General features: G+C 38.5%; 1 protein-coding gene across 1 annotated transcript in view; it reads right to left on the minus strand.

Annotated features, from left to right (window-relative positions):
* Positions 1-15,000, minus strand: part of LOC136842675 (agrin-like) — a 363,408-nt gene that overhangs the window by 285,554 nt on the left and 62,854 nt on the right. The window contains exon 2 of the mRNA XM_067110324.1: positions 1-634. This exon is cut by the window's left edge and continues 235 nt beyond it. Within this exon, the coding sequence (XP_066966425.1) occupies positions 1-321 (321 nt within the window). The 5' untranslated portion in view covers positions 322-634. The remainder of the gene's footprint in view (positions 635-15,000) is intronic.

Raw genomic sequence — 15,000 nt, forward strand, 5'->3', positions numbered from 1 at the left:
ATCGTTCACGTCTCTTCTCCCTCCTCCATTGTCAAAGACTCTCAACCCTTCACCCCCACCCCCATCACCACTCCCCCTCCTACTGTGCATGCCCCCGACAGTGAGTTCGGCCTTCATTCCTTTGGGTCTGAGGTCAACGTCTCTTGGACGGTAGTACGAGTGTGAGCCTTGGGGCTCGAGGTCGAGCTTGAATGGCACCGTGGCAGGAGGCGAGTAATCATAATACTGGTAACCGGCAGGAGTTTCGTAAGGGTAATCGCAGTAATATTCGTATTTTCCATTGCTCTTAGTGCCGTCTTTGGTCACTGTCAGTTCTTCCATATCTCTCAAGTTTCTCCAGTGGCGGAAGCAGAGGTAGAAACTAATTCACACAAAGATGGGTTTCTCTGCGGTGCGGTAAGGGAAGCCCAGCATTTTCGGATCATTTAATATGCAAAATTCATCTGTCATTGTCAAACGATTTCTGTCATACAGTGGATGGATAATAGCTTGGGGTTTGATATCTCATTTGCTCCTCCAAAATCAGATTTTATGAATAAGGAATCGATACATTAAGGGACACACTAATGGTTTCGCTAGTTTAATGTCTCCTGCAGCCCATAACCAGTGAGTAGAGCAGCACAGATGTCATCACCTGGAAAAAGAAAACAGCTGTTAATAAAATCTTTCTTTGGACAAAAAAATATAAATCAACTTACTAAAAGAATCACAAACACTGACCCAAACGTTCCACTTGTTTTTAATGTTATCAATGATAAAACTGCCGGAAGTCATACGAAAGGGAATGTTTCCTAATTTAAACATCCTTTGCCCATTAACTGTTGGCAAATTACTTTTCAACTCTGTTTAGGGAGAGCAAAAGAAAGTGTGTGAAAACGGTACAAGACGGCAATCCAAGAAAAACTTAAAGGAAATGTTAGCGAAGCATGCACCTCATAACTGAAGCTCATAAGACAATACAAATAGAAAGCACACAAAGAACGCATCCGTAGACCAAAGCCAAATAAGTTAAGGAAAAACTCCTTATTCTGCCTCCGTATCCGGATTTACTTTAGAATTTCATCAACTATTCCTTCATTGAATCCGGATTTATCTTAAATTCTAATCAGCTATTTCCTCTAAGGATCCGAATCTACCTTATAATCTAATAAAATATTTCTCAGATTCCGGGTTTACCTTGAAATGTAATCAATTATCCCTTGACGTATAACGCATCCTTCCACACAATTTCATTAGAATCCAACAAAAACACTGTGAGATAGCTTGTGAGTAAGCAAACAAATCTCATAACCGCAACAACAACCGCGGGAAAACAACAACAACAGAGCCGTGAAATGGGAGTTAATGGAGAAGAAAAAGTTGGGCAACTTTCGAGCCGAATTCTCGAGGGAAAGTTAGCATTACTTCAAATCAGCAACAAAGGCCACAGATCCTAGGGAGGGCTGAAGTCGTATTGGGGAAAATGGGCCTGAAATTTAAGTAATGTTGATAATTTCAGGCTGAAAAATACGTATATGGCAACTCTCTCTCTCTCTCTCTCTCTCGAAAATGGAAGTGTTGTCCTGCTCTCAGCATGCTGATATTATCCTCGCATTTAGCATATCATTGACTCTACACAATCATATGCAAAGTGGGGCTGAAATTCATGTAATGTTGATAATTTCAGACTGAAAAATCCTCGCATTTAGCATATCATCTGACTCTCACAATCATATGAAAATGGAAGTGTTGTCCTGCCCTCAGCATGCTGATATTATTCAGATTTAGAAATCATTGACTCTACACAATCATATGCAACTCTCTCTCTCTTCATGTAATGTTGATAATTTCAGACTGAAAAATACTCTCTCTCTCTCTCTCTCTCTCTCTCTCTCTCTCTCTCTCTCTCTCTCTCATGAAAATGGCAGTGTTGTCCTGCTCTCAGCATGCTGATGTTATCCTCGCATTTTGCATATCATTGACTCTACACCGTCATATGCAAATTGCAAAAATGGAATGGACAAATTTGATACAGAAGTCCAAGGCACAAATTAAGTAAGCACCCGAGGGTCATCTTGTCCATTTCATGAATCCAATTGGGAGTTTAAAAGGCAGTGTTTTCTGAGCATAAGTTTGAATTCTCAGGACGGAAATTAAGCATGCACATACCATGTATGTGACTGTTTTGTCGAGAGTTAGACAAAGAAGAGTTTAATCACATATCTAAAACAGGAAAGTCTGCTGTATGTGTGTGTTTTTATCACATCTAGAACACGAAAGCAAGTCAAAACTTTTCGTAATTTCTTGTTTTACTTTTCCATACGCCACATTCTCACTTCTGGTGCAGGCAAGTCCAAAGCAAAAACCAGAACCTACAGCAATTTCTTTTTTGTTTTTTTAATCATACTCATCACTGGTACAGTTCAGATAAAATCAGCCATGTGTTTTTCCTTATGTGTTTGAGTTTACTCAAACAAACCTAGTACAACCAAGTCAAAAACTTTACTTTTTTGTGGTCAAACGTATTTAGTGTAGCAAAATCAAAACCTGCATGGTATTTTTGCATCATACACTAAAGGAAAATCTAAATTTACAGTGCTTCTTTTAATGTCTTTTACCCAACAAACCTAATACAGAAAAGTCAAATCTGGGCAATAACTTATTAGTTTTACAAATCTGTTATAAAGATTTACTTTAATAAGGCATGAAGGGACAAGTACTCTACTGCCTAGATTTAGGTGGGCCTGGCAAAAATAAGAAAAATACTCAGAAACAAATGCGTGTGTGTGTGTGTGTGTGTTGGGGGAAGAGGGGTTCCCACCTTGAAAGAGCCAGCAGACCTGTCTCTTGAAGGACGGAAGATTGTGGGAGTCTGGGAAAACGAAAACAGGATATAGAAGTTTCCGGCCTTTAAATTCGGGAGCTATCGGTCAAATTTTGCCGTAAAAACTTCCAATTTTCGCGACACAGACAAGGAAGTTTCGCAATATGACTTGGTGCAACATGAAATTGCAATTTTGGAGACTGAAACCTGAAATTTTTTTTATGTATACCTGCAAATTTCGTTACATAAACCTGCAGTTTTTCGAACATATGCAGTTTTTGTACAATAAACCTGTAAGTTTCGTGACATAAACCTGCAATTTTCACTAAAAAAACCTCCAGTTTTCGTAACATAAACCTGGGTGAATTTTCAAAAAAATTTTCAAAATATTTTGGGTGACCTCCAAACATTTTCAAAATCTTTTTATTTTTTTAAATAGAAAAAAATCAACACAGCTTAAGAGAAAGCGATTGAGGATAAACAGGGCCTAAGGGACTATACTTACACTGAACATACCCCACGGGAATTTCATTTAAAGTATTCCTTCTAGACTTAACACAGATTGAGAGAATGTCATTTAGAATAAACAAAACCCAAAAAGTACCATATCTTGACTAAACAGAGCCTCAAAGAATTCTGTTTAGGCTAAACAGACTAAACGTACCCCAAGAGAATACTTATGAGTAAACTGAGCCTAAATGGACCCTATTTAGACTAATCACAGGAAAAGACAACGCGAAAAACAAATAAATGTCATTTAGACAAAAAAAGGAGCAAATATAGATTGAATGAAGTCCAAAAGAATGTCATTGAGACTAAACAGACCTAAAAGGATTCTGCATTGACTAAACAGAGCTTATAAGAATGCCATATAAGATAAACAGCGCTGAAAGGAGTTTTACTTAGACTAAACATACCCAAAGAAAGTGTCATTTACAGTAAATTCAGCCTAAAAGTACTCTGATTAGACTAAACACAGCATGAGAGAATGTTATTTAGAATAAGCAAAGCCCAAAAGGACTCCATTTAGACTAAACGCAACACAAAAGAACGTCATTGTAGAATAAACAGAGCCTAAAAGGATTCTGTTTACTCTAACGAAAGAATAAAACCTCTCTAAACGAATTCTGTTCATAAACGTAGCTACAGCTTTCTTTAATCGTGACGTTGTAGGTAAATATTTTTAGATAAACAAAAATCTTTCATTTGTCAAGTTAGTTTATTGTCAATATTCCTAACTCGAGCTTTCTCAATGGCCCAATGGAGGACAAAATTTTGTTATCAGTGTGAGGTTTATTCTGTATGATACCCTGGCAAAAAATGAACGGTTTCGCTGCCGATAGAATGACATTAATGGACTTCGCCCCTACCTTTTGTATCTTAGGGGAAAGGAAAATTATGTTATCCTCTTTTTATCTCTTTCTCGCAAGCAACGCTCACACATGAGCAAAGGAAAATCGACACAAACACATACATACATATACAGTATACACACACGCGCGCGCGCACACAGACACATATATAATATATATATTATATATATTATCTATATATAGAGCTGTTTGTATATATATATATATATATATATACATATATTTACATTATATACATAAATATACAGTATATACAGTATATGTATATGTATATATATATATATATATATATATATATATATATATATATATATATAATATGAATTTTTGTCACATACACAGTGGCATTTTTAATATCCACAGGTATTAAGCCACTAATATCGTGTAATATCTAATTCACTATGCCTCGGGAATAATTTACATGCAAAGGGAATTATAAATTATATATGTGTGTATATATAAACACACGCACATATACTATATATAAATATTATATATATATATATATATATATGTGTGTGTGTGTGTGTGTGTGTGTGTGTGTGTGTGTGGGTGTGCGTGTGTGTAACAGCGACACAAGCACTTGGAATCAGGAAATCCCTTAGGCTCTTGTCTTCACCGAGTGAGCAATTGCGACATAGCTAGAGCTAAGGATGAGTAAGCTTTAAACTATCGAGTTATGTTCTTGGAGAAGGCTATTCACAATCTATCAGCTTTCCCTCATCGCGGTCTGCCAAGCGCTGCAATAAGCATGAGTGAGCTCCTCTGACGTTTCTCATTCACTCAATCAATCAGCACTCACATGCTGGCTTCTTGGGGCCTCTTAAAAAATCGTCAGTCACACCGGCTCTTAACGGGTTGTGGTAAATTTCACAAGCGCGAAGTTCTTTTTAAGATGAACGAGAGGTTACAAGGAACGGAAGTGGTGGCGTTGGAAGTTGGAAACGTTTGAAAGTCTTACATTACACGTTTCACTGTACGCGTATTAAAGTCTTAAACGTTTTACATGTGCAACCGCTTTGAAGCTGCAAGGGCTTCAAAGGAGTAAACGTTTTAAAGATGTAAATGTTGTTTTATTCTGTGTTCTCCACCGTCATTCTAATCTTGAACTTTTCCGTCTGAAACGTTGTGGAAGGAGGGGTTTTAGTAATTGTGAAAGCTGTTCTTCCTCTCACGGTTATAGATTTAGATTAAGACGTCTTTGTGCCAGCACGGTCCCTTGATCATAATAACGGCTCGTAAGGAGAGACAGGTATGTGAGTGTGCATAAGACTCTTGGTGTGGAATCCTGGATTCGGACCACCCCGGTCGACTTACGAATACTTATAATACTTTCGTATACATCTTAAAAAATAACCACAAGGTGCCGAAAACTCCTTTTATGTTGATACTGAACCTCTTGTGACTTTCAGAGACAGACAGACAGACAGACAACTCGACAGACAGTGGTAAGGTTGGTATTCTAAATTAATTTCAGAAGTTATATAATCTCAATCTCTCTAATTCAAAAAGAGTCCATTTTTCTCACTCTTACTCGCTATCGAGAATTGTTTCTCTCTCTCTCTCTCTCTCTCTCTCTCTCTCTCTCTCTCTCTCTCTCTCTCTCAAAACAACTGTCCTGATTCCTCTCACTCTCTTTCGAGAATAGCAGGTCCGCCTCTCTCTCTCTCTTCTCTCTCTCTCTCTCTCTCTCTCTCTCTCTCTCTCTGAAATAACTAGCCCAATTAAATGCCTGAACAATCTACCATAAATGGAAATATCCAAGTGTCTCCCCATTTTTACTGGCTAAAATTCCCAATTTTGTGAGAAGATGCAACGAATGTGGGAAGAAGTGACAGTTGTGAGAAGAGGCGTCGACTGTGAGAAGTGACGACTATGAGAAGAAGCGACGACTATGAGAAGTGATGAATGTGAGAAGAAGCGACGACTTGTGAGAAGAAGCGACGACTATGAGAAGTGATGAATGTGAGAAGAAGCGACGACTGTGAGAAGTGAAGATTCTGAAAAGAAGCGACGATTGTGAGAAGTGACGATTGTGAAAAGGAGCGACGACTGTGAGAAGAAGCGACGACTATGAGAGGAAGAGACAACTGTGATAAGAAGCGACAGTTGTGAGAAGTGATGACCATGAAATGAAGTGATGATTCTGAGAAGAAGCGAAGATTGTGGAGAAGAAACGACGAATGTGAGAAGAAGCGATGATTGTGAGAAGACACAACAATTGTGAGAAGAAGCGACGAATGGGAGAGAAAGTGAGACTGTGAGAAAAAGCGACTACTGTGAGAAGATACAACGACCATTAGAACAAGTTTCTTCGGCGCAATCGAGTTTTCTGTACAGCATACAATGCTGTATGAAACTTTCAACCACGGCCCACGAAACTCAGCCACGGTCCGGCGGTGGCCTGTGTTGTTGGTACCTATAGAGGTGCCAGACGCATGATTATGGCTAACTTTGACCTTAAATACAATAAAAACTACTGAGGCTAGAGGGCTGCAATTTGGTATGTTTGATGACTGGAGGGTGGATGATCAACATACCAATTTGCAGCCCTAGAATCTAGCCTCAGTAGTTTTTAAGATCTCAGGGCGGACAGAAAAGTGCGGACGGACAGACAAAGCCGGCACAATAGTTTTCTTTTACAGAAAACTAAAAAGCGACGATTGTGAGAAGATGCAACAACTATTAGCAAAAGCGACGATTGTGAGAAGACGCAACGACTATTAGAAAAAGCAACGATTGTGAGAAGAAGCAACAACTGTGAGAAGAAGCGACGACTGTGAGAAGAAGCGTCGAGCTGGAGGCAGAAGGATCCACTCTTAGATAATTTAACTGAAGGTGCTTAAAGTATCCCAAAAAGTTAGTTCGTTCTACTTGCATTAAAACTTTCTTTCCGTCAATTACACTCGATTAAGAGCACAGGAACTTCGATGACAAGTAACGTTGTACATGGCGCGACAAGAATTGTTGACTAAGTAAATTAACGGGTCGAATTATTAAATATGAAATATTATATCAATAAATGTGAAGAGCCATGTTATTGATTATGGAAAATATATTGGTCATCAGTAATTAAAAATTTTAACTTTCATACTGTAAACAGCAGTATGCATTTAAATAAACAAGTAATTATCTTTTGTGCTATCCTAAATTAGTATCCTGTGAGCATATAAAGAATCGAGCCTCAAACTCACCCGATCACACATACATACATGCATGCATAATACATACATACATAATGAACCTTAGCAAACATCTCATCAACACTGCGTCGAAAGCCACAACACACTCTAAACCACCCACTTATACCTTACATTCCTTCTTATACTACATGTTGTCTCTGTAGATATATGAAGCCTTATGAGCAATACCTAACTTTCTGATAAAAAATGTATATTATCATTACTATTTGAATCTTGCAGTGAAATCATAACACGAGATTGACTAATCAGTAATATCTGAGTTTTATTAGAATATACCCCTATCACCCACTTGCTACAGGATTACGACAGTTACTAATTCAGTCGTAATCTCTTTAAAGACTCCTAGTCACGCCACTTCACACACAGCAAGAGTGGAATAACCTCACCAAGAGCTGCATAAACTGCTTGCTGAGTTCGGCTTTAAGTCACGAACAACAATACCTTATAGCTATAGGCCCATCTTGAAAGCCTTATCAAGAGTTAATCTCTGCTGCTGGTCCCTTCTAAAAATTGTCGTTAGTGACCGTTGAAGCAGTGACCCCAGATAATCTACAGTCAATCGACCACTTAAATAAATGAAAGACACCAAATACATAGGTTCTAATGCATTGCAAAGCTTATATACAAATATAAGCCTTATAGTAAACCCATCAAAGGCATTATAGTAAAACAAAAGAAAAATCATATATCCAAATGAACGTCACATAAACAATGAAATGAAATAGGAGCTTGCATATCAATCGTCTCGGTTGGCTGCTCCGAGTCCAGCGTTCCACAACAGGCCTCTAAGACCCTTTGACCCTGTAGCCCACTTTCACTTTTGGTTGCCTACAGGCAACGGTCCGTGCTTGCATGTCAGATTAATGCAAACCAACTAATCCTGCATATCAACTTTTCGGCAAGTTTAAAGAGTACTGAGGTTTACAGAAATTGCCCCATGGTTATTGTAATAGGGAATCGTGCTGCCTTTGGGAGTGACTTAACTGCTGCTGAATTTCCATTACCCAGACAGGAAAAATGCCAAAATGGAAAGTGACTAAGGGTACTGATTTTAATAAGATGCACATCTTTCTAATTAATGGATTTTCGAGTGTAAGGAAAAAGGCGAAGAAAGTTATTTTGAATTTAAAATTACAAACGTCTGGACCAAAACACTCCTTGGTGAGCCAATTTTGTCTTGTTTTAATGAGATAACATAAAAAACTTTCACTGGACAAAGAGAAAATAAAGAAACATAAATGACCTCAATAAGAATTCTTACGTAAAACCGTTTTCCCTTTTTTCCAAATACTTCGTTACATGTATGACATACCCCCAAAAATAGAAATAAAATGCAGCATATCACTAACTATTTAATGAGATACGCAAAAATATAGAATGAAAGAAAGAAAAGCACGGATAGAAAAAAGAAAAAAAAAGAATCGGCCTTAGAAGACTTGAACGCCTCTGCCTACTTACTGTACATATGATCCTCCCCCACCCCCTTTCAACGCCCTTTGTTCCGTTAATCCTGAAAACTGCACTATCCAAGTCTCCAGATTCTCTGAACAGTCTCCCTCACTTGTTTACTGTATTTCCGAAACGGCATTTCACTCCTACGCGCTTCATACCAGCCCTCTCCCTTATACGTCGAAACCAATTGCCTCAAATCATTAGCCCCTCTCGTAGAAACAATGATATCCGTAATGGCCATCGACGTATTCATTACGATGATCCTCGCCGTGCGTGAGAGACCGTATTTCAGTCAAATAACAATACCTGATATCCGGAGACAATTATACGAGATTACCTGTATCTTCCCATCGGCTGTTTCAGCTTCAGTGATCCCGTTCTATTCGCATACTACTAAGTAATAAATGGCTTTCTCCGATGTCGTTATGGCCTTTTGACTTGTTACAAAGGTTTCATTAACCTGGTTTGGTAATGTGTGCACAGCCAGCCGAATGCCGCTATCTTTGCTTAATTGTCGGAACGCAGTTAAAACCATATCCACGGAACGGAGCGTTTATATGCAGTACACTGAGTGTATGATTAAATATCTATCTGTTTAATATTCGGTTTTTCTTTGTAGTGTTTTCTTTACAAATATTTCAGGTCCAGAGATAAAGAACATTTTAAAAAGTCGGGAAAACCGACAAAACTCTCTGTATTTATTTAATTTTAGGAAACAGTTATGAGAACTTCTGGGAGATTGTGGCTATTATTTTGATTGCTAGTGTAACTACGAGTATACCGTCAAAAACGACGGTAAGACAAGGGACGGTCTGGACGGCAAGTTCAAACCCCCAGGGACCGCTCGAAGCTCAGACCAACGTACCTACATTCTCCACTATCATACAGGGACCAGTGGTGGGGGATGCTGGGGCGGCACTAGACGACGTAGACTAGTAGAGTTAAACGCCTGTAGACTACTGTTGTTATAAAAATAAAAACTTAAACTGGTACAAATTTCGTCTTAGTGTACAGCGATTCGAGATATGAACATATTTTTTCAGGTGGAACAAGACTAAAAGGTCACTGACTTCCGAAGTAGACCCCACATATGAAAATCTCCGTATTTGAGGAAAGACCAAAACAGAGTCTAAGACAAGAAATATTAAAAAACCATATTAACAATCCATGAAACATACACATACTGTACATATGCAGCGATAGCGGTAGAAATACAAAAAAGCTTCTCTTAGGAAACTCTTGAACTTTAAAAGCACATTCCCACAAGATCTGGCATGACCTTATAACTTTCATGTTCCCCATCTCATGTGCAAAGCGTGGAGGTTGTGAACTCGAGAGTCAACTCTCATCAGTTCTTCGAGCCATTCCATCAGAAGCTACCTTTATGAACGCTCAAGACATTAGATCCTAACGGCATGGACTCAGATGTTGACGAAAAGACTATCAAGCTGAGAAAAAGTGGATCACCAATATGCAGAATGCGTCCGAACTCTACCACCAGGAACTTACGAAAAGGTTCAGCGCCATTAACGTGCCCGGAACAATATGGCTCACGCAGAAATTCTTTTCAAGAACGGATTTCTGAGTAATCGAAAACTTAGCATTCGTCTCGCATAGACGAGGTCATTCTCCTCCCACGCTACAGAAAGGATAGAAAATTTAATTAATGGGGGAACCAAAGTTCCGTTTTAGGGTATTGCACTGTGGCACTTTATAAATGAGATCAGTCTTCAAGACAGCATGTGTACAGCATTCCCAGTCTGTTTGCTGGCTAAATATGACTGGGATATAAAAATACAATGGAAGTAACTGTGAAAAGCCAATTTTTCTTGACAGCCGTCATTTACAATGATGGAGGATAATAGCCTTTCAACCTTGGCAAAGGTTTTACAAACAGTTCTACAAGTTAAAGTAGCTTACCCCTTGACATAAGAGTCACAGGCAATGATAGATGAGTCTTCAACATGTGACATAACGCCAGAGACAACAGTATAGGCAAAAGGTCTGACTGTTGACATATTTGCCGCATACAATAATAAAGACTAAATGTCTTGACCCTTGACGCAGGGACCACAATAACAACGAAGGCTGGACATTATGTATTTTTTGGTTATGTTAACACATTACCAGGCAATCGTGATTGCCAATTTTGCTACGCACTCATGCACAGAGATACAACAGTATATGGTTACAGATCTCTTGCTGGTAAGAACAAATTTTCTAAGACTCTTGGAGAAGTCGTACAGCCAAGCTGAATGAGACCATCGGAAACGCGGTCTCCAGTGACCCTTGCAGGCAAGCCATACGATATAAAAGTCTACATGGAACAGACGTCGACAGCAAAAAGGCAAAGAAAATTAAGACATTTACGTCGCGTGAGCGAATCGACTTCGACGATTTGTCCTTCCCCAGTCATCAATGACAAATTGCACCGAAGGATCATGCCATCGACACCGGGCGGTTTTATGTCCGAGAATCACACAAACGGACATTAACACATTTCCTACAATGGATGTAGATGGATCCATTTATCGACTCTTGTGGTTCTCGAAACCCTTGGGAATACGGAAGGTGGTCGATACGCTTTGCATGCAAACCGAAGTCCGCTGAGAGTCAGTCTTCATTTTTTCTTGGCTGAAAATAATCTGAAAAAATGGTGCCTGCAGATTTTCAGGAAACTATTATAAAAGTATGCAGAAACATGATTGTTTTATTAAATGCACTTATTAAATAAGTGCATATAAATAACCATATATCTATATACCCATATATCTATATACCTATATATTTAACTATCTATCTATTTATTTATCTATCTATCTATCTATCTATCTGTGCAACTTGGAAAAATTGTTTCTCCCAAAGAATAAAACACGTCAATGCGTTCTTAATTTCTAAAGATTTATCTCTTCAAACAATGTCATTAAGAAAACCTGCCATTAGTCATATAAAAAAAGACCCATCACTAAACCACGTTACAACAGCGTTACCACCTCACGTCTGCGCCGCTTCAAAATGTAGAACAATACCTACAAGCTCCGGGCGCCCTATTAAGTGAAGAGCATGGGAACGGGCAAAAGATCTTTATTGTCAATAAGGTTGGCAACGACGAGTCACGAATATCCAGGAGATCAAAAAGGCGGCCGGTCATGATGCTGCAGCATCACCATCCATCATCCTCTCTCTCTCTCTCTCTCTCTCTCTCTCTCTCTCTCTCTCTCTCTCTCTCTCTCTCTCTCTCTCTCTCTCGCCTCGTCCTCTCATCAACGACATAAGACCTGGCTTTCGCATCATAATCTCGCACCAAATTGATCGTTTGCCTTGTCCCCCCGGAAGCCCTCCGCCGCAATAAAGTCTGGGAATCACATGCATGTACTTCTTCTTCTTCTTCTTCTTCTTCTTCTTTTCGTGGCCCTTAGACGGGGTTACGCCTCGCTTTGCTTGCTTGGAAGAAAAAATATGGCTGAGCAGCAGCTTCGACTCTTAATGGCGGCCTTGAACGATGCACAATTTTGAATTAAACATAAAAACTCTCTCTCTCTCTCTCTCTCTCTCTCTCTCTCTCTCTCTCTCTCTCTCTCTCTCTCTCTCTCTCTCTCTCTCTCTCTCTCTCATTTTCAATATAGGGATTTTTTTATTTAATGGACATTTTCCACTAATATATGCACGGGTCGTATTTGAAATGAACTTGGAATAAACAAAATAAAAACAATTCTGGTAATGAATCATCACTGTTAAAAGAACAGCATCTCTGTGTATTTCCCATATATTGTAAATGTATTTAATTGTGAAAAACCGATGGGACTGACAACACAGGGTCCTAACACCGAAGCTGACAAAAAAAAATCAATTAAAGAATTGATTAGCCTTAATGGCAACGACAGGTCCGCTTCTTAATGAATAAATAATAACAATGTTAACCAAATATCTTAAAAGACATTAAATTACATTTATAAAATATCATTGTGGATTTTAGTCATAATTTCAGTTTTCATATTGTAGGAAAACATTAGAATATTAATTATTAAGAAAAAGAAGGAAGACTATGCCACATTTGCTCTGAGGAGATCAAATAGATTACTTTGTTTTTTATCAGGTACATTAAGCTTCGGAATTTTTCTTCAGCTTCTGTTTTCCTTTTCATCTCGAATATTCCTATTTTCGAGATATGAGTTCATCACTTCCCTTACTCATTTTGTTCATTTCTGTCTTGAGTTCATCACTTCCCTTACTCATTTTGTTCATTTCTGTCTATCTTCTGCGAAATAAAGTCGTTAGGTTTTTTTTTTCGTAGGCCCTGGCATGACGTAAACTAACAAAAACTTAATAAAAAAAATAACAAGGTATTCTTATCAAGGTACGTGGTCAATACACTTCTTATTCGATAAAAAAAGGTACAGCACAAAGAGAAACCAAGTCTAATCAAATTTAGGATTTCTTTACACGATTTCGATGTCAAAACTAACTTTATTTCAGCGTGTTTGAAATCCCACCTTCCCTGTGGTTGGGTTTCCTTTCACTCTGATAACCTTGATATCCGGAAAGGAAACAAATGAAACAACTCCCCTTTCACATCGGGACTTGAACCCATGAACAGCGGCGGTTCAAAGGCGTATCATTAAACAGGTTCATTGATTTTTCCTCGTTATTATTCTTTTATAGTTTATTCTTTGAGTTTGCATCTCCTCTTCCACACTGAGCTGCTTTCCCTGTTGGAGTTATTCTGCTTTGCCAAAAAGAACCGAAGCTTTGCAAGTAATAAAAACATATTAGATTATGTTTATAAAACAATGTTTTAGATTTGAGTCCTAATTTCAGTGTTCATAATGTACGAATGTAGTAGTATAATCTTATAAAACAAGGATCATGAGTAATTATAATAATGATACAGTGTTTTCGTGAGAAGGTCCTTTCCTTCTCATGTAACAAAGCAACACCTGCTGGGTCACCTTACGAGTATGTCACATTTGCTCTGAGGAGATCAAACACATTATTTGGTTTTCCTTTTTATCTCTAATGTCCCTATTTCCGAGGTATGAGGTCATCACTTCCCTTACTCAATCTTGTTCTTTTCGCTCTATCACTCTTCCGTCGGCAGTTGCATATGTAAACTAACAAAAACATTATAGAAAATAACAAGGTATTCTTATCAAGGGACGTGGTCCATATCCTTTTTGTTCAATAAAAATCAAATCTTGGGTTTCTTTACACAACTTGATGTCAAAACTAAACAAGTCAAAAATACGCCGAAGTTTCTTCGGCGCAGTCGAGTTTTCTGTACAGCCGCTGCAGCGTATAATCAAAGCCACCGAAAATAGATCTATCTTTCGGCGGTCTCGGTATGATGCTGTATGAGCCGCAGTCCATGAAACTAACCACGGGCCAGTGGTGGCCTATCCTATATCGTTGCCAGAAGCACGATTATGGCTAACTTTAACCTTAAATAAAATAAAAACTACTGAGGTATGTTTGATGACTGGAGGGTGGATGATCAACATAGCAATTTGCAGCCCTCTAGCCTCAGTAGTTTATAAGATCTGAGGGCGGACACAACAAGTGCGGACAGAATAAACTGCGGACGGACAGACAAAGCCGGGCAATAGTTTTCTTTTATAGAAAACTAAATTCAGATAGTTTGAAATCCCAACTTCCTAATTCTACGTAGTACCTTTGGCTGGGGTTCCTTTCATTCTGATAATATTGATAACCAGAGAGGAAATAAACGAAAACAATTCTAATTTCACAGAGGGACTCGAACCCGGGTCATGAACAGCTGGGGTTCAAAGACGTATCATTCAACATTATCACATGAGTCTAATTTATTGGTTTGATTGTTTGATCCTATTTTTTCAATTTATTATTACTCTTACATACTTTATTCTTTGAGTCCGCATTTCCTTTTCCGCACCGAGCTGCTTTCCTTATTGGAACTGTTCCGCTTTTCCAAAGAGAACTGCCTCTTTTCGAGTAATAATAATAATAATAATACTGTGCAGCCCCGAGAAGCAGCAGTACGTACTGTCATGGAACCGACATAATCTAACAATATAAAACAACGACAAATAATATTGTGGCGTAAATCCACACACACATACACACACACACCTTGACTCGCGTTGTTTTTATAACTGAACAGCGGAAATCACTGAGACCTGTTGCCGCTTATAAT

The sequence above is a fragment of the Macrobrachium rosenbergii genome, chromosome 10 (genome assembly GCF_040412425.1).
Source record: "Macrobrachium rosenbergii isolate ZJJX-2024 chromosome 10, ASM4041242v1, whole genome shotgun sequence".
Lineage (NCBI taxonomy): Eukaryota > Metazoa > Arthropoda > Malacostraca > Decapoda > Palaemonidae > Macrobrachium > Macrobrachium rosenbergii.